Genomic DNA, 27,462 nt, shown 5'->3' with positions numbered 1-27,462 from the left:
TTTCTGTCATAAAAAGGTAAAGTGGAAGTTTTTTTACAAGAAGGGAATTTCTCTGCCAAGCAATGAAACAGCATTAGCCAACTGTTGATCCTTGAAAGCTCACAGAGCATCATTTTCTCCGGAGGAAGGAACTCTCTGAAAGGCCTGATGCCCAAATATTCATTTATTCAGTGCAACTTCCTCTGACTAATGGTTTGGGCATGTGGAAGCTGCCCTGAATGCTTTGGAAGCTGGACAGCTCTTACATCTTTTTTTCAGTTGATATATGTGTCTATTTTTCTTTGTTGCATTTTTTTAAACCAGTGTCAAGATGTTATAAAAATAAGTTAAGCTCATAAAAATTATACACCTTGTGGAATTACTGTAATACTCAAAGTGTTCATTTTCTCAATCATTTTTAATACCTTTATTCAATTATCACTTAAGACATATGAAAACATACATTAATAGAGAAGAAAACAATACACTTTAAACATTTTTTCATTTACCTACATTATATATATGTTTTCTTTCTATATAAGAACTGTCATTCAGTCCAACATTTCATAAATTGTTCAATTCCTGCTTTGCAATGAGTTTGCATTAAAACACACTTGTCCTCATGAACATTACCCTGCATGCATTGTTTGCAAAAACCCACTTCATTCTATGTAATTTGCTCCTTCCGTTTTCTAAAGAGCCCACTTCCAGTTCTTTTATCTCATATTCAATATTCAGTACTTCAAATACAGCTGGTTAAGATTTTGATTTCCATTTTCTGTTTTCCGTTTTCTAGTAAACACTTTTGGCAGCCCTGGCTGACTGTTATATCCTTAGCAGGATATGACCTGTAAAGATTAGGATACTGTAGCAGTGATCCTAATGATGAACATCAGTTATAAATTCAACACTGCAAATAAAATGTACAGCTGCATAAAATATATAACTAAAATGTAAAATAAATGTTTAACTCTGGGCATGTCTACATCTGTGAAAATATTCACTGCTTTTGTTTGTGTCTTTCGGCTTTTCCCGGTTAGGGGTCACCACAGCGGAACTCCGGTCGGCTAATGATTGGCAGTAGATTTTTACATGCCGAGTTGCTGGCCCTGACACACAACCTTCAACAAAGGTACGCCCATTCACTCATGTCTCCACACAGAAGACGCTGTAGCTGAGAATCGAACAGGACAACTTCTTACTGTGAGGTGACAACGCTACCACAGCACCACCACCGCAGTAAAATATTCACTGCTAATAAACAGTACAAAACTTCTTCCTAAACATTTTACATAGTTTTATCAGAGGTTTTAAGATGTGTTTCCCAGTCTGTTTTGTTAAGCATCTTGCTTACAGTCGTGTAATTTCCATTTGTAAAATATATGAAGATGGTCTTACTTAAAGTTGTGCTGAACCTGTTTTTAAACTGAAAGTAGTATTAGACTGGGAGGGATGAAGTCCGGAGAAGAATACATATATCTGAGATTTGTTAGCATAATATCAGTGATGTTTCCCCTAGTTGTGCTCCTGACTCTTTGTTATGAATTATTGTCAGATAACAGATGGGCATACTTATTGTTAGACCAGTAATTTACCCAGTGCACTTTGGATAGTTGAAATCTCTCATCGTAGTTGTTCTTTCCCTGGTTGTTAAGAGCCTAGTGTGTATTCAGAAATTATTCACAGAATTTGTCAATATGGATGGGATTCACTGGCTTCCTGCAAGCTATAGTCAGCTTCATTTAGAGAGAGATTATAAGATGTAGAAATTCGGATTTATCTGATATTCTTTTTTTTTCTATTTCCGATTATATTTCCTGGGATAGTAGCTTTGGCAGCATGGTTTCTACCCTTAAGTAGTCCCCCTCAAAGTTCAATCCAGGCATGTGAAATAGATTAGAGTGGCTCTTTTATACCTTACTAAGCTGTCATTTCCCAACCCATTTCCCTTGTGTTGACATGGAAGCTGCATGAGAATGGAGTGAGCCCCAGAGAGCTACCACTGTTGGCAGCAGCAGCTTAGCTTGCTAAGTAAGTGGCCCTGCACTTTTGCTTATGGATGTCATCTGAAGGCTGTCTATGCTGCGACATGTGGCTACCAGGAGTAGGTCCTGCACTGGGGCATGGATGGGACCACCAACATCCTGCTTTTGCCATGGCTCAGACATGCAGACTGTCTCACCTCCATGTTTCACCACAACCTGCCCTTTGGGAAAGGTGAACAGACTTATTCATCATAATTCCTTTTCCTATCCCAGCCAGCTTTTACAAGCACCAACGCCACTAATCAAACTCGAGCCACCTGGGTCATATTCAGGGCTCTACACCTCTGTACCAGGGAGCTGGCACCTATTGGGTGCTTTATGCTGACCATTGGATAATCCCAGATGAAATGGAAACACCACCATCTTCTCCACTTGGTCTGCAACAACATATGGCAAAATATCTTGACAGTATTAATGTGACTTATATATCTTTAAACCACATCCCAGTGACTGCAAATTTCAACATCTTTCTTATAGCTATATGTAGAATAGTGCTTTTCAAGGATAGTGCCAGAATATTTAATATAATAAAATTATTCTGCAGTTACTGGGATGGTTGTGGCAGTTTGCAAATGAGCAATAATTGGTTTTATGTTTAGGAAATGCTACAGTAAAGTAAAAACTACAAAGGGGTTGAATTACAGCAGAATACTGGCCATGTAGTCTCACTGGACCCCTTGTAGGTAAGAAGAAAATTTCAGAGATGACACTTTTTTTCACTTTCTTTAAAAAAATTCTTCTGCAGTTCAGTGCCTGATGTCTAAATAATTACAACAGGCCATAAACTGCAGGATGCATATGAAAATATTAAAGTATTTTGGCTGGTTTAGTTTTCACATGAAAATAGGGGTTGATAAACAACTCTCAACATAATATACAAACACAGGAAGGTGTTATTATGTATATTCCTGTCTACACATTAGTGGATTGTATAAGAGATGCTTTGGTACCTTGCCTGCCTGAAATAAAATCAGCTAAGAATTGTTATGAAGATCTGTATATGCAACATATAATGTTTGCAATATAGAAACCTATTTGTTAAGACTGGTATTTTTCCTGAGTACAAAGGCTCTATTTTTGTCTGATTTCATTTGTGTAAGCCAGTGGTCAGTTGTCTTCTAACTCAGATATATTAGACGTGCTGCTGCGAGGGGTTAATGGTACTACAGTGAGGCTGTATAAGAGTTATAGGTACTACAGTGGGACTGTATAGTTCAGATATATTACAGTTACTATAGTAAGACTGTATAATTCAGACATATTACAGATACTGCAGTGATACTGTACAATTCAGATATATTACAGGTACTGTAGTGAGACTGTGTAATTCAGATATATTATAGGTACTGTAGTGAGGCTGTATAATTCATATATATTAGAGGTACTGCAGTGAGGCTGTATAATTCTGGTGTATTAAAGGTACTAGAGTGAAGCTGTATAATTCAGGTGTATTACATGTGCTGTTGCAAGGCTATATAATTTGGGTGTATTAAAGGCACTGCAGTGAGGCTGTATAATTCAGGTGTTTTAGAGGTACTGCAGTGAGGCTGTATAATTCAGGTGTTTTAGAGGTACTGCAGTGAGGCTATATAATTTGGGTGTTTTAGAGGTACTGTCGTGAGGTTGTATAATTCAGGTGTATTCGAGGTACTGTAGTGCGGCTGTATAATTCAGTTGTATTATGGTACTGCAGTGAGGCTGTATAATTCAGGTGTATTAGAGGTACTGCAGTGAAACTGTATAAGAGTTAGTGATACTGTAGTGAGACTGTATAATTCAGACATATTAGAGGTACTGTAGTGAGGCTAAGTTACAGGTACAACAAGTGAGGTTATATAATTTGGATATACTAGAGTTACTGTAGCATGGCTGTATAATTCAGATATATTAGAGGTGTGAGGATAGGATGTACTGCCAGGCATGCCAGGAGAAATAAGGCAGTGAATTTATAACATATGCCAGCACAGCTAGCTGGAATGTTGTAGAGAATTATATGTCATTTGTGTGCCAAACTGATTTGTATAGATACTTATGCTGAAAATGTATTTGTGAGGTTTGCTTCTGTTAAAATATATCAACAGTGTGCCCAGTTGGAAGGAAAAGAAATGTACATGCATTATGGTAACTGTTTAAATGCATACATTGTTACAGCATATGCTGGAAGTGAAAAAGTTAATCTTAATCCACCTTACTTTGCAAAATACTGTTGAAATTAAATTACTTTATGGGTTAGGCCATAAAGATGTTATCCCACAGTTTTGAAGGGAGCCAGAGATGCAATGTCTGTACTAGAGAATAGGTTGCAGCTCCTGTAGGAAGAACAGAAATGTTTTATGGTTTTATAATTTCCAGGAGATATGAGCAAAGCTCTAGCTGTGTGTATGGTAACACATAGGTGCTAAAATCCTGTCAGCTTCTAGTGTTGGTGATAGCATGGGAAACAGAGTCAGATGACCAGATGTGTGTGATGTCATTATGTAAGCCAAAAATAATATTTAGATATTAGTAGGAGTTTACTCTCAGCATTCTGCATTCTGTCTTGGATCTGACAAGGAGCACTCACCCACAAATTATCTTCCTTGCTCTATTCAGTAAGTGACTTAACTAGGGAACAGTAATTCTCTTTAGATTAGTCAGGAAAACATAGTGAGATTAGAAGTATTGTTTTTCTGTAACTGTGTGACTCTTTCCAGCTATGTTATTTTTAATATTCCCTGTGACTGAAACTGGTGTTTACTGCAAATAGATATTTAGTATTTTCATGTTCTTCTATTATTTATTATTAAATATATTTAAACATTTCAACGTGGCTTGTCCTTTTTAGGAAATACTTAAGCTTTGAGAGTATTTATATATACTTATTTGGTGACAGCTCTGGCCACTCCTGAAGGCCTTACTGCTTGGTTAACATTACCATTTGTATTAATATTAATTTCACTCAGTATAATTGGGTACCCTTTCAAGAGCCTTAGGTGGCTGACTTTGTAGTGCTTGATGGCAGTGATAACCACCTTATAGTCTAGCAGAAGGGGGCATAGCTAGTAAACCTGTGCCAACCTTCCCCAGGTGTGTGTGTGTGTGTGTGTGTGTGTGTGTGTGTGTGTGTGTGTGTGTGTGTGTGTGTGTGTGTGTGTGTGTGCAAACCAAGCCTCACTGTGGGCATGTGTCAGCTACTTAGAGCAGGGACACGAAGCACTGGTTTCACAGAGAGAGTAGTGGAGGACTTGACTTGGGCATTTGGCTGAAGATATATTAGAAGTACTACTATGAGGCCGTATAAGAGTTAGAGGCCATATATTTCAGCTCTTTTATATGTATGGGCAAGTGTGGAGTCTTACTAGGGGTCTGGACAGATTTAGAGAGGAACCAGCTCCCGGACAGAGCATGTTCCCTGGGTGCTGTTAAGGGAAATTGTGATTGATGCAGAGAGGTCTGCATCTGGAAATACTGAGTATATCCATTTGTATTCCAAGTGAACATCCCTCTCCAGTGTCAGTGGTGAGGAGTCAGGCTCCTTTATTACTTGCCTAGTGTGGAACTGTCACTTATTGGTGGCAGTAGTGTATCCATCACAAGTGGTACTGTAGTAAGGCTGTATAATTCATATATATTAGAGGTGCTGAGGTGAGGCTGTATAATTCAGGGGTATTAAATATACTGCAGTGAGGCTATTTAATTAAGGTGTATTAGAGATACTGTAGTGAGGCTGTATAATTCAAGTATATTAAAGGTGCTGGAGTGAGGCTGTATAATTCAGGTGTATTAGAGGTACTGTATTGAGGATGTATAATTCATTTATATTAGAGGTACTAAGGTGAGGCTGTATAATTCAGATGTATTAAAGGTACTGCAGTGAGGCTGTATAATTCAAGTGGGTTAGAGGTACTGTAATGAGGCTGCATAATTTAGGTGTTTTAGAGGTACTGTAGTGGAGTGGCCATGGTGGTGCAGCAGTTAGCATTGCTGCCTCACAGCAAGAGGTTCTCTGGTTTGATCCTTGGCTGGGGAGCCTTCTGTGCAGTATCTGCATGTCCTCCGTGTGGTCACGTGGGTTTCCTCCTGGTGCTCCAGTTTCCTCCCAAATTCCAAAGACATGCTGTAGGTGGATTGGACATGGTAAATTGGCCCTAGTTGTAATTGCATGCATGTGTGTGCCTTCTGTGGAAGGTTGGGCACCGGACTGGTAACTCGACACCATAAAACTCCACTGCCAATCATGAGCAGACAGTGATCTGCTGTGGTGGGCCCTAACCGGGAAAAAGCCAAAAGAAGAAGAAGAAGAAGAAGAGATACTGCAGTGAGGCTGTATAATTCTGGTGTATTAGAGGTACTGCAGTGAGGCTGTATAATTAAGGTGTATTAAAGGTACTGGTGTGAGGCTGTATAATTCAAGTGTATTAGAGGTACTGTAGTGAGGCTGTATAATTTAGGTGTATTAAATGTACTGCAGTGAGGCTGTATAATTCAGGTGTATTAGAGACTGTATAATTTAGGTGTTTTAGAGGTACTGTAGTGAGGCTGTATAATTAAGGTGTATTAGAGGTAATGCAGTGAGGCTGTGCAATTCAGATATATTTGATGCACTGCAGTGAGACAGTATACTGCAGTGACTATATTATTCAGCTGTATAAGGGGAAACATGGTGAGACTGTATATTAGATGTACTGCAGTGAAGCTGTATAATTTAGGTATATTATTGGGTCTACTGTGAGTCTGTATACTTCAGATACATTAGAAGCACTGCTGTGAGGTCATATATTTCAGATATATCATGGATACTGCAGTGAGACAGTATGATTCGGATATAGTAGAGCTAACACTGTGAGGCTGTATACTACAGATATGTCTGAGGTACTGCTGTGAGACCGTATCATTCAGAAATATAACAGGTACTGCAATGTGGCTATATACATCAGATATTTTAGAGGTACTCCAGTGAGACCATATAATTCAGATATATTAGAGGTACCACAGTGAAACTATGAAATTCAGAGATATTCAAGGTATTGTAGTGAGACCGTCTACTTCAAACTAATTTCATTAGTAAACAAATATGTATAAATAAAATAATAAATAAATTAATTTATTAAATGTATTACAGGAGCTACAGTGAGGATATATAACTCAGATACAGTACAGATGCTAAGCTGCAAGATTTGGAAATATTAGGGATACTGCAGTGAGGCGTTATAATTCAGATATAATTAGAGTTTTTCCAGTGAGGCTGTATAATTCAGGTGTATTAGAGGTACTGCAGTGAGGCTGCATAATTCAGGTGTATTAGAGGCACTGCAGTGAGACAGTATGATTCAGGTATATTAGAGGCACTGCAGTGAGACAGTATGATTCAGGTATATTAGAGGTACTGCAGTGATGCTGTATATTTCAGGTGTATTAGAGGTACTACAATGAGGCTGTATAATTCAGGTGTATTATATGTACTGCTGTGTGGCATGTGATTCACATGTGTTAAAGATACTGTAGTGAGGCTGCATAAAACCAGATTCTTCTGGTCTCTTCTGGTCTTTGTTTTCCATTTTTTAAGAATTTAGAGAATAAATAAATAGGTAGTTAGATGGCGACAGATATAGGTATAATGTATGTTATTTAATATCGAAACAAAGAGTTAATGTTACGTTTTAGTCAGGTTAAATATCAGTATTTTTAATGTTTTTCTTTCTTTGTAGAGGTATCCTGTGAAATACAATGGAGGGAGCTGTCTAACCAATAATGGACCTGCTGTTCCAATTATTTATGACACGGGAAATGCTGCAACCACTGCTAACCTTTACTCTCCCAATGGGCGAAGTATGTACAATATTTGTGTCTTTTCAGGACTGGTTTATCTTATACCATAGATTTAAATGAATTTCTAGAACATTACAGAAACAGTGAAAGGAGATTATATGTACTTGTGTGTGGAGTTAATACATCCAACGCACTGGCATATACCCATAGACAGTGAGGAGGGGACACAAAGTCAGGCTTGTCCTTGACCATACTGGGGTCTACCAAAAATAAGGGCTTGTGTCACCAGAAGTACATACCCCATGAACAAAGTGACTGTATATCTGTGCTTCCAGGTGAGGAAACACTAATCTGGCTATAATAATAAATGATATACAGCACACTCCACAAACTGCTTTGTAGGATGCTTCCTGTATATTCCAATAATGGGGGGGGGGGGGTTGAGGGCATACCTGTTGATTCATGGGAGATGTCACAGACATACCATGAAGATGATCTACAAAACTGTTCGGTTTAATGGTTGCTGATAAAATGTAAACAAAAATGAATTAACTTTCCTTTGCTTTATCTCAAGTCAATCACCTTTGTGTCTGTAGCTCACATTAATTCAGCAGTAATATGAAAATATTGAGCAGTTTATTATCATCATCATCATCACCCCCCATTTTCTACATGGGGTCGGGTTGTTGTATCAACTGTTGCCATCTGTGTCTCTTGATTTCAATGCCACTGTCCTACTTTCTTTGACAGTGATGCCTGACTGTTACAGGTTTTCGTTCATACAAGCCATACATCTCTTTTCTGGGTGTCCTGATTTCCTCTTGTCTGTCCTAAGTCTTCTTCAACAAACTTTCTTCTGCTTTCTTGCACATATGTTTGAACCACCATCCTCTGCTCTTGTTTACCTTCTCTGCAATTACAACTACTTGGGCTTCTGCTCTGTTGTCCTCATTTCTTCTGTTTCGCAGTGTGCATCATACCACCCTTCTCAGGCACTTCATCTGCATTACCCCAAGCTTTCTTAGCCTATCTTTTATTTATTTATTTTTGTTTGTTTGTTTATTTATTTATTTCCTTATATTTTTGTTCTACAGCTAGTAGCTTCTAAGGAGTTTCTGTGTTTTGTACCATCTGGGACTCAACAAATCCTCCATATAGTGTTTCAGGTTGTTAGCCATAAAAAGATAGGTCACCACCTCTTTCTTCACTGAGTAAAAGTTTTGTTATTGATCACTATCTATCCCTAAGTAGTTGGTAAGAATGATGTCTATAAAGACTTCAACATATGTAAACATTCTGCGGTTTGGCCTGGTCAGTAAAGAAATGTAAGTTTGTGTTAGACTGCAGTGTGATAAAAATAAGAAATTGTAATGCTGTAGTAAAACTCATTCTGTTATCAAATACCACTAACATTTCTCATGTTACTCAGATTATACAACTTAATAACCTCTTGTTGTACAGACATGACTATGTGTAGTAGAATCTTTAGAAATTATGCCATATATCTGTAGAAACCAGGTATTATATGCACAAATTTCATTTTTGGTATAGGCATACAATTCTTAGACCTTTGTAGTGCCCAAACAAGTTTGGTCTTTTAATGTATGTATGTATGTTGTGTCTTTCGGCTTTTTCCCGGTTAAGGGGTCGCCACAGCGGAACTCCGGTCCGCTAATGATTGGCAGTAGATTTTTTACATGCCGAGTTGCCAGATCTGATGCACAACCTTCAACAAAGGTATGCCCATTCATGCATATTTCCACACAGAAGACGCTCTAGCTGAGAATCGAATGGGACGTCTTACTGTGAGGCGACAACACTAGCGCAGCACCACCACCGTATGTATGTATGTATTTATTTATTTATTTTGTTTTTTTAGTGTTATCTTAAAGGCTGGCTTCTTAATGCTAAACCGCAATTTGTTCTTATTCTAGAGTTTTTGAACAGAATTAAGACAGATTACCAAATGTATTTCTTGTTTTAGGAACATAATTTAGCCAGCCACCACAGGATCTAAGTTCACTATAAGTATCAGACAGAGCTGTGCAAATCTGATGACTAGAGAAGTTTATGAGTGAATTTTATCTGAAAAAGAATAGTTTACTAAATTCCAATTTGTTTAGGTGGTGCAAGGATAAACAATGGTGTGTCGTGCTGTGGTTACTGCCTGCACACCTACTGGCTTTGATATATGCTTTCTGTGATTTGTGCTGGAAATGAGGTTCTGGCCTGGTCAATATGTGTACAAAGAAAAAGAGTAAAGGTGACAGGTATATATTCACAGTGCTTGTCTGGCACTGTGCGAGAGGAATGTATTGGCTACTTAGAGTTTGCCATGTTTTGAGTAGTTTTTCTCATAACATTATTATTAGTAGTAGTAGTTGTAGTCTTATTCATGCATTATCTGGATTAAACTCGTATCTACAGGCCTCTCATGTTACTTGCTCAGATTGAAACAGTAACAAATACAAGATAAGGGAATCAAACCCTGAAGTACAGGATGAAGCTCATCAGCAGCTCTTAGCTTTAATGAGAAATGCAAAACTAACACTCGACCACAACGCCTATATAACTAACAAAAAAAATTTCATACAAGAAGGGTAAGAGCTTTCACAACAAATGCTGATTCATCAGACCATATACATACAAAACAATTCACAACTTTTAAAAACGAATCAAAAACATCAATGAAGTAAATCACGTATTCTAAGTACTGGTTTTAAAGACTCAGACTCATTTAAACTGGGACTGTTGTCTGCCTGCAAGTACAAAATCCATTGTAATTCATTACATTCCATTTTACTCTTAATATCCCCATCCCCTAAGCTCACATTAACCAATACAGTAAATTTAAACTCATGACTCTCACCATATCTATCCACATATTTCACCAAAGCATTAGTCAACTTCAATTTCCTAATATCTTTATTATGTTCAGAGATCCTCTCTTTTGAAGTGCAGTTCATCTTCCCAGTATAAAAACAGCTGCATAAAGTGCATTGCAACAAGTAAATTAAGTTGCCACTCTTACAGTTGGCAGAGAGATTATGGTCTACTTTAACACTAGATACTGAGTGTTGAAAATATAATGTGGTACATATATATTTACAAAAGCTGTAAGATCAGCACAGAAAAGTGACAAAGTGATCAAAACATCTATGCTGACCAGTCATATTTTGTCTATAACACAATTGATGCTTTAATGACTTGCTGTTCCTAAATGTAAACTTTGGTTTAGTACACAGTACCTTCTTCATATTTCCATTAGACATGAGGGTAGGCCAATTTCTATTACTAATATCACAAACAACACTTACATCACTTGAATACAACAGAGTGATATTAGGATCTCTATGTGCATTATTGACAGCTACATCCAAGTCATAATACCTCTTGCCTGAAAAATATGGTCTAGCATAGGTTTGTCTTAACGATTGCACTTCAGTAATAGTATCTTGTATATAATTCAGTGAGTGCCCTCTAACTAGTAAATCATTAATCATCTTATCAAAGGTTTCTTTCAACTCATCATTATTGTTACACAGTCTCATAGCCCTCATAAATTAACCTTTCAGAACATTCTTGGAAACATGACTCGGGTGCATACTTGATTTATGTAAAATGTTATTCTTTTTACAGGCTTTCTTGAAAATAGCAGTACCTAACTGACCTAAAGAATTCTTATTAACTGTTACATCTAAGAACACAATAAAACTGTCGGACCACTTACATGTGAACTTAAGAAATGATGTAGTGTTATGTAAAAAAAATCAATAAACTCATGCAACGTTTGTGGCATTCCCCTCTATACCAAAGAAACATCATCTAGAAAGCGCCAATCAAAACAGATATTATCAGTAAACAGGTTACTATTCAGAACATGTTCAGATTCCCAGTACGCTAAGACCACATTAGCATAACTGTTGGCGCAAACCACCACTGTAGATAGAATTTACTCTCAAACATAAAAAAACATTATTCTCCAGAATTAATTCTGATAGGCTACAAATCAACATAACTTTAGTATTAGATATACCAGCATTCCTAGATAAAAACAGTCTGATGCTTTCAATTCCTGCCTCATTTGGTATGACCATGAAAAGTGAATTAACATCAAGTGTCACGAACAATACATTGCATGACCTATCAAACACTCTTTACCATTCATATAGATCATTCAAAAAATTGTGTCCTTCAGAACAGTTTTGACCTTTTCTAATAATGGCCATAACATCTTCTGTATATAAATAGAGAGGGGCTCAGTCAGCCAACCTTTACAAGAAATGATAGGCATCATGGGATGGCTAGCTACATTTTTATGTACTTTAGGCGGGTCATATAAAATGGGACAAGAGGATGCTCAACAATAAAATATTCATAAAGATATTCTGTTATGAATCCTGTCATAGGCAGATCATAAATAAAAAGTGTACTTTTTAATCAAACCAGTTACTTGAAATTTATAAAGACACATATAGGTAGTACTATCATTTAACCTATCAAACATTCTTTCTATGTAAAACTGTCTGTCTATGACTTCTGTTCCAACACCTTTGTCCATGGGACAAATCTCTAAAAAAGGTCCTTCTCACAGGTCCTATAGGGCCTCACACTCACTAACAATTAAGTTATAATATACTATTTTATGTCTTGTCTGTAAAGCATCTCAAACTCATGTTCTCTTAAATTAATAAGCGCATTCAAAGATGGATGTGTATTAGTAACAAATGTGCTTGTTTTTTTAAAGCACTCAGTTTTTGATTGGATTTTGGAAACATCATCTGCAAGGACATATTCCTTGCAAATAATTTCACATTCTATTGCTCGGTGCATCTAGTTTAGCACACTTTTACAGTGTTACAACACAACTAAACTACTTACTAAATGTGGCTGGTGTAATACCATTCTGCTGGTCTTTCAGATCTTAACTCATTGTGTGAGTATACAGATTAACTCACTCCACTATGTGTGTCTCTAGCCCACTCTTCTCCCACCTCCAATTCCCCTATGACCCTTCATCTAGTTACTTTTATTCTCTTCCTTCTCATCCCCTTCCTCCTACCCAGCATGCCCCTTAAAGTAAACATGCACTCTAACACATATATAACTCCATCTCTCTCTGTCTCTGTCTGTCTCTCTCTCTCTCTGTCTCTCTGTCTCTCTCTCTCTCTCTCTCTCTCTGTCTCTCTCTCTCTCTCTGTCTCTGTCTCTCTCTCTCTCTGTTTCTCTCTCTCTCTGTCTCTCTCTCTCTCCACTCCCCCAGATATTCAGTTATCTGAGAAACATCTCATAACAAGTTTTATACTCTGACTATTACCTGTACCTTTCACCCATTCTTTCCTTATAGGAAAATATTTATAGTAATTGGCCGTCCCCATCTGCATCCACATTGCAACATTGTCTCATACCTGCAGACTCATTCCTATAGCAAATTCCCACTGCTCAACTTATCAGATGAATGTAAACACTAAAACCCTCCCAGACTTATAACTTCCTTCCTTCTGACACAGTCATTAATACTTTTCTAGACTTCCTTTCCCTTACATACTTAATATTATCCATATGGTAGTAGATAAGACATTGTTTACATCTACTCCTCCACCAGACTGCACATAGCGATTGCACAACACTTATCACTACAGCTATCTCTCTCCATCGTACCACATATAATATTTCATCTCTATCCAATATACACACCCCAAGAACACCACCATTATACAGAACTGCCCTACCATAACTCTTCCCATGTTGCCATCTCCCCATATCTATGTATAGCCATATATTCAAGTATACTGTCTTAAAGCAATGATGATTCCTACTTTATCATAACTCTAGGCCTAAAACCAAGCCAAAAAGTTATGCCCACAATATTATATGTACATGTCAATAAAATTAAACAGTGACATTCATCCAAATTCTGACCCAACTCATCCTACTCCCATAGTAGGTAATATACCTCAAATCAGTAGCAGTCCCACCCAAACTAATCCTCAGGCAGTTTTTGGCTTTAGAAGAAATAAAAATCTGAATAATTTATTATGTCATGAAAGGAAGACAGAAAAAAGCAGGAATAATTTTACACAATGTGCAGGTACACAAAAGTGCAGAAATTGCAAAGCATGTGAGTACATTGTGGACGCAGAATCCTATGTACACCCTGTATCAGGAAAACAATATTGTTCTGATTTGTATGTAGATTGTAGAATAAAGAATGTTGTTTACCTGGCTGTCTGTCAGGACTGCCGCTCATTCTATGTAGGAAAAACTAACTGCATGCTGAAAAACAGAATTTTGAACCATTTGTCCTGTGTAATATTAAAACATGAACATAATGCCCTTTTCCAGCACATTTCTAGGTATGCAAATCATAAGTTCAAGTTTATGGTTATACAACGTGTAAATAAAAACAAAAGGGGGGGTGATATGATTAATGAGACAGAGTTGAATGAAACTAAATGGATCATTGAGCTAGCAACATACAAAACCCCAGGTTTAAATGGGGTTATACCTTTAAGACCTGCACTAAAGAAAAGGAGGGTGCGGTACTGAATGTTAACTGAAGAGCTATATAATAACTGCAGTTTTACTTGAGTTTTTTGTATCTGAAGAAGGGCTTGGTCCCAAAAGCACTCATTCCTGTGTTTTTGTGTTTTAAATACAAGTTTTGAAGCTGTTCAGCGTGGTGGCCAGTATCTGCTTTTTTCTTCTTTCCTTTAGATTCTAAAAAAGCAGTATTTACATTGTTCCAAACTGCTGAAACCTTGGCACCATTCAAGACCTTAAATGCTCTTATGATTCTGTAAACGCTATTTCCAGAACTAAAAATGACAGGAAAGCACAAAGGTCCAAACATTGGATGCCTCCTGTCAGAGGTAATCTTTTTTGGCAATTCAACAACAGGCCTAATAAATTTATTACATGAAAAAGGAGAAATTACTAAGTATTGCTAGAAATCTTATCACCCAGTACTTACAACGATCTTGGTTTCTTCTGAAGGCATTTGTACAAAGTCTGATAGTTTCTATAAAATAATTATAAGTACCAATATCTTTGTAACATCATTTTTCTGAAGAGTTTAAGTCTATGGGCCTGATTCCAAAAGACTTGATATCAGTGTAAGGCCTTACGTTAAATACACCAAAAATGCGATAAGAGACTTAGGGACACAGGTGGACAGTGGTCTCACCTTCAATAACCACATCGCCACAACAGTCAGGAAATCCTTCTATGTGGCACACCTCATCACAAAGGGCTTTTCATCCAGAAAAAAGGAGGTCATTGTCCCACTGTACTCATCCCTCATTAGACCCATTATAGAGTACAATGCCCCATTTGGTATGTACCTCACAAGACATCTGCAACAACTGGAAAGGCCGCAGAAATACCTCACTAAAAGAATCACAAGCCTAAAGCAGATGCTCTGTGCTGACCGCCTTAAAAAACTCCAGCTATACTCTGTTGCATATTGTCTACTCTGAGACGATCTCTGCTTAACATACAAGGCCATGTCAAACCCAGAGCTGTTGGACATGCTACACTTTAAGAAATCCCAATCCCTCAGAGCCACATGCTCCAAGGATCTAAATCTTGTCATCACAATAAACAAAACATGCTGGAGGGATAGGTTCCTGACCCAGACACTCCCCAGACTCTGGAATAGACTGCCCATACATGTCAAGCAGAGGGCCTTTTTGGCCCTCTTCAAAAGGAACCTTGATGATTGGATGGGAGAAAGGAAATTCACCCCAGGGATCACGTCAGTTGCCCTGCTAGACAGGGGTCCAGGGAAGTAAATAGTGTGGGAAGAAATAGCCAGGGAATTGTTATGGCTAGGCTTGTATAGGCCCTAGGGCCGATAGCCTAGTACCAACCTACAAACCTACGAACCAAAGTTGTCATTTACACTAAGAGCAAATCTTCCAGAATCAGGGCAGACTTACACTGAGAGCAACTCTTTGGGAATCTGGCCCTATATTAAACAAACAAAATGTTTTGCCAACTCTATCAGTCAACGTATAGCTACTAATCTGTATATACAAGATTTTTAATTAACTCATTCTTCTTCAGGTAATAATGTAACTAATAAAAAAGCACACCTATTTATAGTAGAAAAAAATAAAAATCACCTCCTAGACATAAACAATGCAAATCATAAGACTGTGGGCTTCTTGACAGCTTTACCTTATCAAAGAGGTTTACAGATAGATCTGTATTCAAACACCAGCATTTACATATACATGTATCTCAGTTTGTCATCTCATTTTAGCATAAATCAACTGAACTGATATGTCTACAAAATGGGGAGATTTGAACAACTTGTGTAACCCCTGAAATCTAAGCTTACAATCAAGTTGAATTTCATTTGTATGTTTGTATAGAGCAATACTACATTGTTATTCCTAATGCCAGACACATATTCAGATTTTCAGTTGTGCAAACATTTCTGTTTTACATAGATAAACACCAGTAAAAAATGTACAGACAGCAAAATGTACCACAGTGTGATTTTCAATTAGCATATGGTACTTTTGTAAAAATCTTATTGGTGTCAGACTGAAAATGCCCCTTTTGGGATGTACCTTACCAGACACCTGCAGCAACTGGAAAGACCAGCCGACACAAGCATCCTCCAAAAGGGCCTCAGAGAAACAGTCAACTGGTGTCAGAGCCATGGCCTCAAGCTAAACGCCAAAAAGTGTATAGTCATCCCCTTTGGCAAAAACAAAGTGCCCACAAATTACCACATAGGTGGTAATCCATTAAGTACAGAAGAAGTAATTAGGGACCTGGGGACCCAAGTTGATAGCAATCTCTCATTTGACAACCATGTGGCCAAAGTGGTTAGAAAAACATTTTATATAGCTCACCTAATCATGAAGGGATTCACATCTAGATCAGGGGAGGTCATCATGCCTCTTTACTCATCCCTCATCAGGCCCATAATTGAGTACAATGCCCTTTTGGGATGTACCTTACCAGACACCTGCAGCAACTGGAAAGACCCCAAAAGTACCTCACCAAGAGGATCAAAGGGCTCAAACAGATGCCATATGCTGCCCGGTTAAAGAAACTCCAGCTTTACTCAGTGGCATACCACCTGCTCAGAGGCGATCTGTGCCTGACGTATAAAGCCATGTCCAACCCGGAATTAATGGACATGCTGCACCTCAGAAAATCCAAATCCCATCAAGCTACATGCTCGAGAGACTTGAACCTCAGCACAGAAATAAATAGGACATGCTGGAGGGACAGATTCATAACCCAGAGGCTCCCTTCACTCTGGAATAAAATCCCAGTCCAGGTTAGGCAGAGTCCCTCATTGACTCTCTTCAAGAGGAATCCTGATGAGTGGATGGGAGATTGTAGGTTTACCCTGGGTATCACTTCTGTGTCACTGTTAGACAGAGGCACAGTATACTAACCTCGAAAAAGGGCATAGCAAAATTAATTTAAAATGGGTGGCGAAAGCCATACACACTCTGGCTAGGCTTATAAATGCCCTAGGGCAGATAGCCTAGTATGAACCTATGAACCTATGAACCTATGTGTGAGATTAATAAAACACACACAAGTTGGTGGTAGAGAAAAACTTGCTGTGTTTTATAGGCGGTACTTAAATGTTTCTTAATCAAGGCTTCATCAGATTATATCAACAAAAAGGGTTCAAGGGCCTTGGAACTTAAACTGTACCACATTTTAACAACCAAAGAGACCAGCCTACTTTGAGTTCAGACCAGCTTACTTTGAGTTCAGACAGACCAATAGTAAGTAATTAAACAAAAAAGATGAAAACAAAAGACCAGTGGGAGGTTAGCCATAGCTCATATTCATCCAGTGGAGCCACTGAATGGAATAGCCAAACAAAGATAAGCAATTGTTTTGACTGAATCAGTGGGGACAGAGTAGAGTTCATTTGTAGCTGAGAGAAAATAGCTTAACAATCTTGTATCACCCAAAAGGAGTTAGAAGCTATCACTAAATGACCAGTGAGAAGGGCAGTAGGCGATCCAACTATTCTGGGGCACAGAAACAGGCGTAGATGGTAGAATGTGCTCCAATACGAACTTTAATAAGATGATTAGCGCTTTCGTTAAGTAAAATACAAAACTTCATCAGATCAACAACAGCATTCCCATGTTCCCATTTTATCTAAACCAGGAAAATCACATGACGCTTCCATATCAAATTTTAAAGAAACAGAAAAACATAAAACTGGTAGGTCCCAAAACAACAACCCACATACATCTAGAATAAAAACATAAATATCCATAATAAATCAGAAACATAATATCCATAAAATATGAATACAGAAAATATTAAAATTTATGTTAATGAAATAGGATAATATATTATATACAATAAAAATGATGAATTAATCTATCTACACTGTGCTTTAAGTTTCAGGACACAGCCAATAGATACTACTTCACTGAGGCCAGGATAGCCGACAGTGGCTAAGTGTAAAATCCAAAATAATTCCTTCTTTTCCAATAGCAATTTCCATGGACCCCCCCCCTCATTTGGTAGTACCTGCTCAATAACAATGAATGCTGTTGTTGATCTGATGAAGTTTTGCATTTTACTTAATGAAAGCACTAATGATCTTATTAAAGTTCGTATTGGAGCACATTCTACCATCTACTCCTGTTTTTGTGGTTATCCTGTTGGTGCTTTTTGGTTTATTCTGGGGCACAGAACCCAGTGAGCTCAAAGAGAAAAGCTGGAGATGGTGAATGACAGTATAGGAAGCTTGCTTGTAAGGCAGTAAGAAACTAGGGGCTAGAACTGGTTGCCAAAGAATTCTAATGACCAAAGAGTTGTCTCATGTGTGAAGTAATGCACATGGTGACATGCAGCCACCCACTGCATTAGTTCCATCACCACACAATGGCCAAGAAGCCAGAGCTAGAGGTAGGAGAAGCTTCCAACTCCAGCAGCCATGAAAATGACTTGGGAGTTGTTCTTGTGCTTGGACTAAGTTCCCAGGGTACTAGGATATGGTAAAATTCAAAGAAGACAGCTGATCTAATGTATGTGTTGCTCCCTCATTAAAAAGAGTGTGGCCAATCAACCATTGTGAAGCATTAAGGAAAGAGGGGTAGGGGTAGTTTGATAAGGACTCCTCTCAAACCCTTGAAGAGCTGGAAGCAGACATTCTGACAAGGAATGGTTTGATTTGGTGGTTGCTAGTTGAGAACCAAATAGTGTGGACCTGAACCAAGTAGAGAGAGAGAGAGAAGGAGAGACATGACCAATGAAGAACCAAGCGATGAAACAAGGAGTGAACTGCAAGTAGAATTAAAGCAGCCAACCAGGCAAGGGAGAGAAACTAAGCAAACCAATAGAAACATGGTCAATGAAGAGTAAACTAATCTGAGAATGGAAAGCTAAACATCAATGGATGTTGAAGGGGGAGGGGCTAGACAGCAGTGAAGATAGTGCCATGGTAGGAATTGGGAAGCAGATGTCATGCACACTGCTGGAAGCAAAATGCATGGCAACAAAGTCAAACTGAACTGAGAGGCAAAATAAATAAATAAAGGAAGAAAGATGGAATGGGACATAGGCTGGAAACAAACCAAAAGTGCAAAGTAAGACAGCCTTAGGACTCAGACTTAAAGATTGAAGGACACAGAGAGGGACAGCCAGTGGCAACAATAGTGCTGCAGCAGGAGTTTTGAAACAGATGTCAGAAAATGAGATAACAAAATGGTATCATACATGCTGCAGAAACTGCTGAATGCGATTTCATAGCCAGATTGAAATGTGAGACTAAAAACATAAAAAAACAAGGGGAATATAAGCATAGGCTGGAAAAAGAAAAGATCATGGAGGTTACTACATCTAGCCATTTGTTGAAATGAGGAGGCATAACAGCTGGTACCTAAACTGAAATCATGTCATTGAAGTAGACCTACTACCTGCACTGACCAATAAGTTAATAGTAGATGGCTTAGTACTGTGAGGTGACACCCATTCTACATGAGGAAGATAAGGCACTACAACACCTAAAGGGAAGCCAGCTGATTGGAGAGTTATGGAAAGCATATCAGGAAGTCATGATTGTATGATAGACAGAGGTATGGGTACAGGGTGGTCCCTGAACAATATAAATGTGTAAACCAACCTACCACCCTTATTAAGGAGCCTGATAGTGACCAGTGATTGAAAAAAAAACAGTTGGTGAGCTTAGAAGTGAAACCAACAAAAGGTGAATAGTTATTCTGAGCACTGTAAATGAAACAAACAAGAATTAAGCAGCATTTAAGAACAACATAAGATAACAAGCAAAAAACAATAAGATGAAATATATAAATAAAAGTAATTCGTTTGCACGCAGCTCAGAGACTAACTGAAGAAAAAAAAAGCTGTGGTGCTCAACAGTCTGTCTCTGAAGCCCTAAATAGATAAATAGCTAATATAAAAAATAGAGCACATAATGGTACGTCATTTGATGTGACATGCAGTGTGATTCAGGTCCTGACAGGGTTTGCAAAGATACTTTTGTTGAACTTGGGGGAGGGGGTAACAGGAGTCGAACTGAATCTGAAATGGCAACTCCTTTTATACAATGTTGAATTATAGTCACCCTAGAGGACTGTTTGGATTGTAAAGAAGATGTGAAACTTGATGAAATTTATGAAAAGCCATAAAAGGCTGTGCTTAAATAAGGTATTGTTTGCCATCTGATTTCTCACCGCATACTGTGGATTGTCAATTCTGCTGGACAGCTTCCTGAAAGGTTTTCTAGCACAGATATGAAAACATTGTTTGTATTACAACTTATACAAAATTCCACACAACTGGCAATTGCACCTAGAGGTGGCTGTGTAAATAATGGGGTTCCTATCACGTCATCGAACTTTTACAAGTTCAAACCACATATGGTCGAGACCATATGTTTGAATTTGTAAAAGTTCGAGCGTGTGAATGGAAATCTCCATAGGTGGAGGTTTCCATTCACTTCAATATGGTGTGATCTTGACGTTGGTATATTTAAGTAGTGGGGGGTGCAGGAGGGCTTGTCCCCCTGCTTACAACAGTTTATTTTGTTGTCCGTTGTGGTTTTTTTTTTTTTTTTTTTTTAGGTAGTCAAAGTTATGTAACTTCGAACATAATGGTTCGACCATTAGGTGTTCGAAGTTACATAACTTCAACTATGTGGTATAGACCCTAAATAATGTTATCCCCAGTGCAGGTGAAATTGTCCCAATTATAGGCAGAGGGGCAAAATGCAGATACCCAGTGTTTCGGCAGCAGGGCTAGAGGGAATGGAAAGAGCCCCTTATTCAACCCAGTATGTGATACATCTGGACCGTTTGTTAGTAGAAAGTAGTTAATTCTCATAGTACACTGTAGTACACTGTAGAGGGTTTTATTACACAATGATTTTTCAGTTTTCTACAAGTATAGTCCTAAAGCCACTCACATCATGCCAAGGCTGTGGGTTCACCTGTGGATTCATCATTATGGCTAGCCCTTTGTCTAATGCCCCTCTTGTACCATAATCTGCTACATTCTATAAATTCTATAGAGTCTGTAATTGTGGTGGACAATGTTTGGTAGAACTAATCACAGGAAGTCTTTGTCTTTATGTTTCTTTTGACCCAAAATGTGAATGAAAGGTTCTTTGTAAACCCTTTCATGGAATTGATGTTTTTGCCAAAGTGCTTCAAATATAAGTCCTCAGACCCTTGGCTCTAATGACATTTACTTTGTTTGTTTGGAGTGCATGCTTCTTTCATTCAGGTAATTGTTTGTCCAGAATTACTTTTAGTAGAGATTGTTCAAATTAAAACACCATTCTGCTTCTCACAGCTGTGGAAGTGCCATGGGCTTGACTGGACATGTCTTTGTTGAGTATCAGCCTGATTTTGAAGATACTGCTGAGAAAACACAGGTTAATCCTTTTCCCTTGGTGTATCTTAATCTGAACACCTGACATGGTCTGTGTATTGCAAAGGACAGATAGTCAACAATAGCCCACCACTTACCTCTGAATAAGTGGGCAAACTCACAGACATAGTTCCACTCCACTTCCTTCTGTCATGTTACTGTAAAAATATCTGATTAAAGTATTATATAATACAAAACAATAAAAGAAATAACTCTACTCTAGTCCACTTTCCAAACTCAGTGCACCCTGGTAGGTAAAAAATAAAGTAATGCCACATGAATTCACATGGGAAGCAATTATGTCATAGACAGCAGTTATGTGCTGAAATGCAGTTGGACTAGGGAATAATGCTCATTGAATATGACTTAATATCCTCTCTTGGATTCTTGAATTCATGATTATCTGTTGAAGGACTATTCTTTGACAAATGCATGAATATAATTTGCTGAAAACCACTCTCAGCAAATACTATTTCAAGTTTTCTTTTTCAGGGAGGCAAGCCTACCTGAACCCCCCCATGGTGGGGGGAGACCCTATCCCCTAATTTATATATACCAACTCCATGGTCGCATAACAATGGAAAAAGCACAACACTGCCCATTTGCTGAAAGTGGCTTTCAGTGATATAGTGTTCGCACAGCCTTCCGTCAAAGCATAATCCTTCAACATTCACATTCCGCCATTGTTGTGATCAGCATCTAGTTATGTCGACCCACAGATAGAAAGCCTTCTCCAGCATCATCTTGATCCAAAATTAGAAACACCTACCTCAAATCCTCTTACAAATTCATCAGTTTATGTATTCTGATCCACCATTGTGCACTGTATTTTTTAGTCCATTCAAGCTTGGACAAGCATTCCTCAATACTCTCATAATCTAGCCTGGCCTTTAGCAAATAATTCAATAAGTATTTGAACTGTGGTTTTGATACCTTCAGCTGTTTGAATGGTTGCAAGTTGCAATGCATTTTGAATACAGTTTTTCTGTTTGATTATGGTTAGAGTCAACACTACAGCACTTGTTCCTGGTGCACCTAAACTTGACACGGTGACAGAACAATTCAATCATAATATTAATAGCACATTTACTAAACCATCCATTTACACTCATAATATCATACTGCTGAAAGCTGACATTAAAGCTCAAGTACAGACATATGACATTACCAATAATCTTCAAGCAACAGTTTTAGGTAGTTCCATTAATAAACCATACTGAGAAATGCAGTAATGCAAGACTGCATCAACATTCTGGGTGATTGTTGACATTCAGACATACTGTAAACTTTGGTGCTCTTTAAGTAAGTGTGAAAACATGTCATATTTGTCGTGCACAAATCAGATCGATGGAACAGCTTGGTGCTGCACATCTCGATGTGTTTTAATCTGAACAATGAGTGAGAACTTTTACTTTCCAATGCAGTTAACCTCATTCTAGAGTTATACTTTCTACTTGTAATAACACCAACATTTTGTTTAGTGCCCAGAAAACCTTAAGTATCTATCAGTTTTTGTTGCTTCCCTGCTACAGATCATGAAAATATCATGGCCTATTCAAATATCATGTTGTTTCATCCTTCATGACCACAGACTATACAACATGGATTCTGTACTTTTCAGTGTTGATCACTTCCCACAGTTTTGCATACTGAAAAAATTTCCAAAGAGTTAGTTGATGGAGAAATGTTTATAGGACGAATGAGAATCCGTTATACTACAACACAGCACAAATAAACTTGTAAATACTGGTTGTCTGACACAATGTATGTGGTTAGACTTGCTGGTGCCACTTCTGAAAGCAAAAAAAAAAGTTACCAGTGGTTACCACAGGGCACAGTTTTGGTCTCTCTCCTTGGCTAGCACTCCTGGCCTATGGTTAACTAAGTTTGTTGATGACTGCAAATTAAGGGTTGTTCGAGCTTCAACTGTCTCACAATTGCTTCAACATGGGCCATGTTAACAAATGGTGCAAGGATATTGGTCTCAAATTAAATGAAGAAAAATATTGCATAGTTCATTTTGGTAAACAAAATTGTTTAATTTACCATATAGTTGATGCACCCCTCAAATCATTCTTGTTGATAATTGCTTATCATTTGACCACCATGCCTCCACATTAATTTGGAAAGCCTTATATCTGGTTCATCTAATTTTCAAAGACAGCTCCACTATATCCAAAGAAGTTTTAATTCCCCTTTATTTGTATCTTATCAGACCCAATATTAAATATAATTCACCTTTTGGCAGTATTTGTTTAAAGCATTTCACACAACTTGAGAGACCTCAGACATAGATTCATATCTAAAGAGATCAGTGGCCTCAAAGCCATTTCTCTGTACTCGGTCTTTTACAGACTGCTCCATGGAGATCTGTGCTAGCCTTTCAAGCTGTGAAAGATCAAGCCTTATTTGACCTCCCATTCCTTCTCAGCACCAATGATACCTCAAATATTCGGCTAAAGGAAGAAAACCTCCATCAACAGATAAATAAGACACGTTAGCATGACAGATTCATACCCCAATGTATTCCTCTATTCTGGAACAAACTTCCATTACATGTCAAGCAGAGTAGCACCCTTGCCACTACCCAGGTCAACCTAGATAATTGGATGGGTAGCCTGAAATTCTCCCCCAGTCTATCTTGTCTTGCCATATGAAGCCTGCAGCATTATCCTTTTCCTTTAATTATTTTATGTGTAGGGTGGTAGTAATGATGAGGGTAAGTGGTTCCATAACATCAGTAACCAATCACAAAGTAATGGTAAGTGGTTCCGTAACATCAGTTACCAATCACAAAGTGATGGTAAGTGGTTCCGTAACATCAATAACCAGTCATAAACATACTGCAGGTGAAAATGACATTAGTCTTCCTTTCAAAAGGAAATCTGAAAATAGGTATGTTTACAATACTGTAAAGTAGGCCTAGAATAGTAAATGAAGGGCAAACCCTGTTTTTATTGCTGTCTTCAATTCTTGCATTAGGTTTATTTGTTATCTTCTTGCTGTGTTATCAGTTAAAAGTGAAATACATAAAAAGGCAGACTATTCTGCAGCAAATGACAATTTTGCAATTGTTTCATTTCTTGTCTGGGCAAAATTATTTGTGTACCAAGAGTTGGTTAAGCAAGCCAGGCAGTTATAGTATGGGACGAGTACTCTGGTGAAAGGAAGTCATAAAAATTCCCAGAAAAAGCAAATGCAATAAAATTAGAATCTGCTTTATATAAATGACAATTTTAAAGGAGGAACTTGATTTATAAAACAAATAACTGATGAAATAGCTCTAAAAGAGTCAATATTTTTTCAGAATCTGCAAGATCTATAACGCAATGTGTTGGCTAATAAAGTACAGAATAAATCTGTAGGTATGACTGAGATACAGTGATAGGATAAGTATGACAAAGCAGTACAGTGATGAGGTAAGTATGACAGAGCAATACAGTGATGGAGTAAGTATGACAAAGCAGTACAGTCATGGGGTAAGTATGGCACAGCAATACAGTGATGGGGTAAGTATGACAAAGCAGTACAGTGATGGGGTAAGTATGACAAAGCAGTACAGTGATGGGGTAAGTATGGCATAGCAATACAGTGATGGGGTAAGTATGTTGAAGCATGAAGGTTGCTTAGTTCAGGTTAGAGTCTTTAACTGGTAATAGGTCCTATATTTATTGAGGATTTGCAGACAGAACTGAAGGACACATTTATTTTTGTTGGCTGCGTTACATTCTAGCTAACTTTCTGATATAAAATGTTTGCTCCTGTCTATGCCACCAGTGACTATGATTTGATTGTTGGACTTGCTGCCTTAACTGATTTCTAGATTTATCAGTGGGAATGATTACATGCTAATCTTACCACCTTTGCTCTAGAAACAGTTGAACGTCTGCACTTATTAAAATGACACTATTTAGTACTAACTTTTAACTACTGTGTTTTCTTTCTTGGCTGTGCATGTAACTAAACTCTGAAACCTCTCAGACAATGCTAGGCTGGGTCCTTAAGTATTATCCAAAGGTGGTTCCAGCAGAATTAATTGTACTTTAGTGTAAATGATATTGCTTGAAATGCTCATTCAAATATTAGTATTGCTTAGTTTTTATAATGTTCTTTCTTTATTGTTGTAACATTTTAATGTTACTTATATTGGTTTCACAATAGTTATTTTTAAGGTGTGAAAATCTGTTTAGAGTGGACAGGGTGCTTTTTCAAATTTTACTGTAGAAGCCAAATTACTTACAAATAGCCCTAACAATGACTGAGCCTTACTTCACAATGCAAAGAGGTTTGATAACAATAGACTAGAACTAAAAATAATCAATCTGCATGTTGAGATAATGCCTAATTGTAAATACTGAGATATATTTTTTACTCTACAGCTGAGTTTGTGGCAGGATATGTCCAGTTTAGCGTATTCAACCATGAAAGAGCAGCAATGGCCATGTGTTCAGGAGTGAAAGTCACCGGCTGTAACACAGAGCATGTAAGTTATTCTGGTTTATTAATCATGTGATCAAAAACCAAGGGGGGATCACATGCATACTTTTTGCATAGTGTAGCACTTCTCAGATGTCAGAGGCATTTAGCATTTTGGATGCTACATATAATTTTTTCTACCATGTAACAATAATACTGAAAGAAGCAGAAGTGTTGCATTATAGTAGGTAAGTAAGTTCAATGATTCAACATCATCAGACATCATGAAAGCAACCAAAACTCCAAATAAAATTATCCCATTTGTAATAAATAGGTTTTTAATGGTTTTTTTTTTTTTTTAGAGAGTTCATAGGTGGTTACGAGGCTTGCAGACCTAGGGACAGTTGAAAAGACTAGCCAAAATTCCCAATTGTCCTTAAACAGTGTCTGGTTCAGTGACCTGCTCAAGGCCACACAGCAGGCAAATGAAGGAGGAGGGAATCAAACCCCATATCATTGGACCTACAGCTTACAACCTTAACCTTCTGTGCCAGCTAACAGAATCACTTCCTGTATGAAAAGACTAAGCCAAGTCTCTTCTGAGAGGACTCAGTACTACGTCAGTATGGTAAAACCATGTTATTTTCCTTCATAAATCTTTCTCAAGGATGAATTTGAGACAAAAAGACTGAGGGCTTTTGGTTTTAGTCAGACAGACTCTGTCAAAGTGAATCAGTTCCTGGGAAAAGCTGTGTAGAAGTCAACAAAAGGACAGCACAATTGTTTTCACATAAACAACAAGTCTTATGTGCAAACTAATTTGAATGTAAGGGGGGAAGTGTGATACAATTAGGAAGTGTAATAAAACACAGAGAGAGAAAAGCACAGAAGTATTCTCATTAAAAAAATGAAACAGTGCTGTAAGGAGGGTACATGCCTAAACAAACAAAACTATCCGTTCTGTTAAGAAGAGAAATAAACATTTTTTGGATATTTAAGGGAACAAGGGAATAATAAGGGATAGATAGTTAAGCTATAAAAACTCAATGCAATTTGAGCAGAAAAAGATATGAAAAAGCAGAGCAGCTAAATGAATACTTTCAGTATTTATGATGGAATGTTATGGAAGAGAAGAAGATTTTATTACAAACATTACAAATATTACAAAACATTTCAAACATGGCACACTCATACAATACGCAGATGACTCAACCATCATCTGCTCAGCCCAGTCCCTACCAAAACTGCAAAAAGTCACACAGGAAGCCTTTTCCTCTGTTGAAACTTGGTTATCTGAAGCCCAATTAATACTCAACCCAAACAAAACTAAACTACTCATCTTCCAACCCACCAAACATACTCAAAACAACTCTCACTT

The 27,462-nt window shown here is 37.8% G+C and overlaps 1 protein-coding gene across 1 annotated transcript in view; it reads left to right on the top strand.

The window, feature by feature from the left end:
• The window catches only part of LOC122791533 (intelectin-1a-like), a 175,315-nt gene that overhangs the window by 115,045 nt on the left and 32,808 nt on the right, over positions 1-27,462 (top strand). The window contains exons 7-8 of the mRNA XM_044059275.1: positions 7,712-7,832; positions 26,048-26,151. Of these exons, the coding sequence (XP_043915210.1) occupies positions 7,712-7,832; positions 26,048-26,151 (225 nt within the window). The remainder of the gene's footprint in view (positions 1-7,711; positions 7,833-26,047; positions 26,152-27,462) is intronic.

This window comes from Protopterus annectens, chromosome 17.part0 (assembly GCF_019279795.1).
Source record: "Protopterus annectens isolate FY-2018-M chromosome 17.part0, PAN1.0, whole genome shotgun sequence".
Classification (NCBI taxonomy): Eukaryota; Metazoa; Chordata; order Ceratodontiformes; family Protopteridae; genus Protopterus; species Protopterus annectens.
The sequence above is the reverse complement of the archived record's forward strand: the minus strand, read 5'-3'. Positions and strand labels throughout refer to the sequence as shown.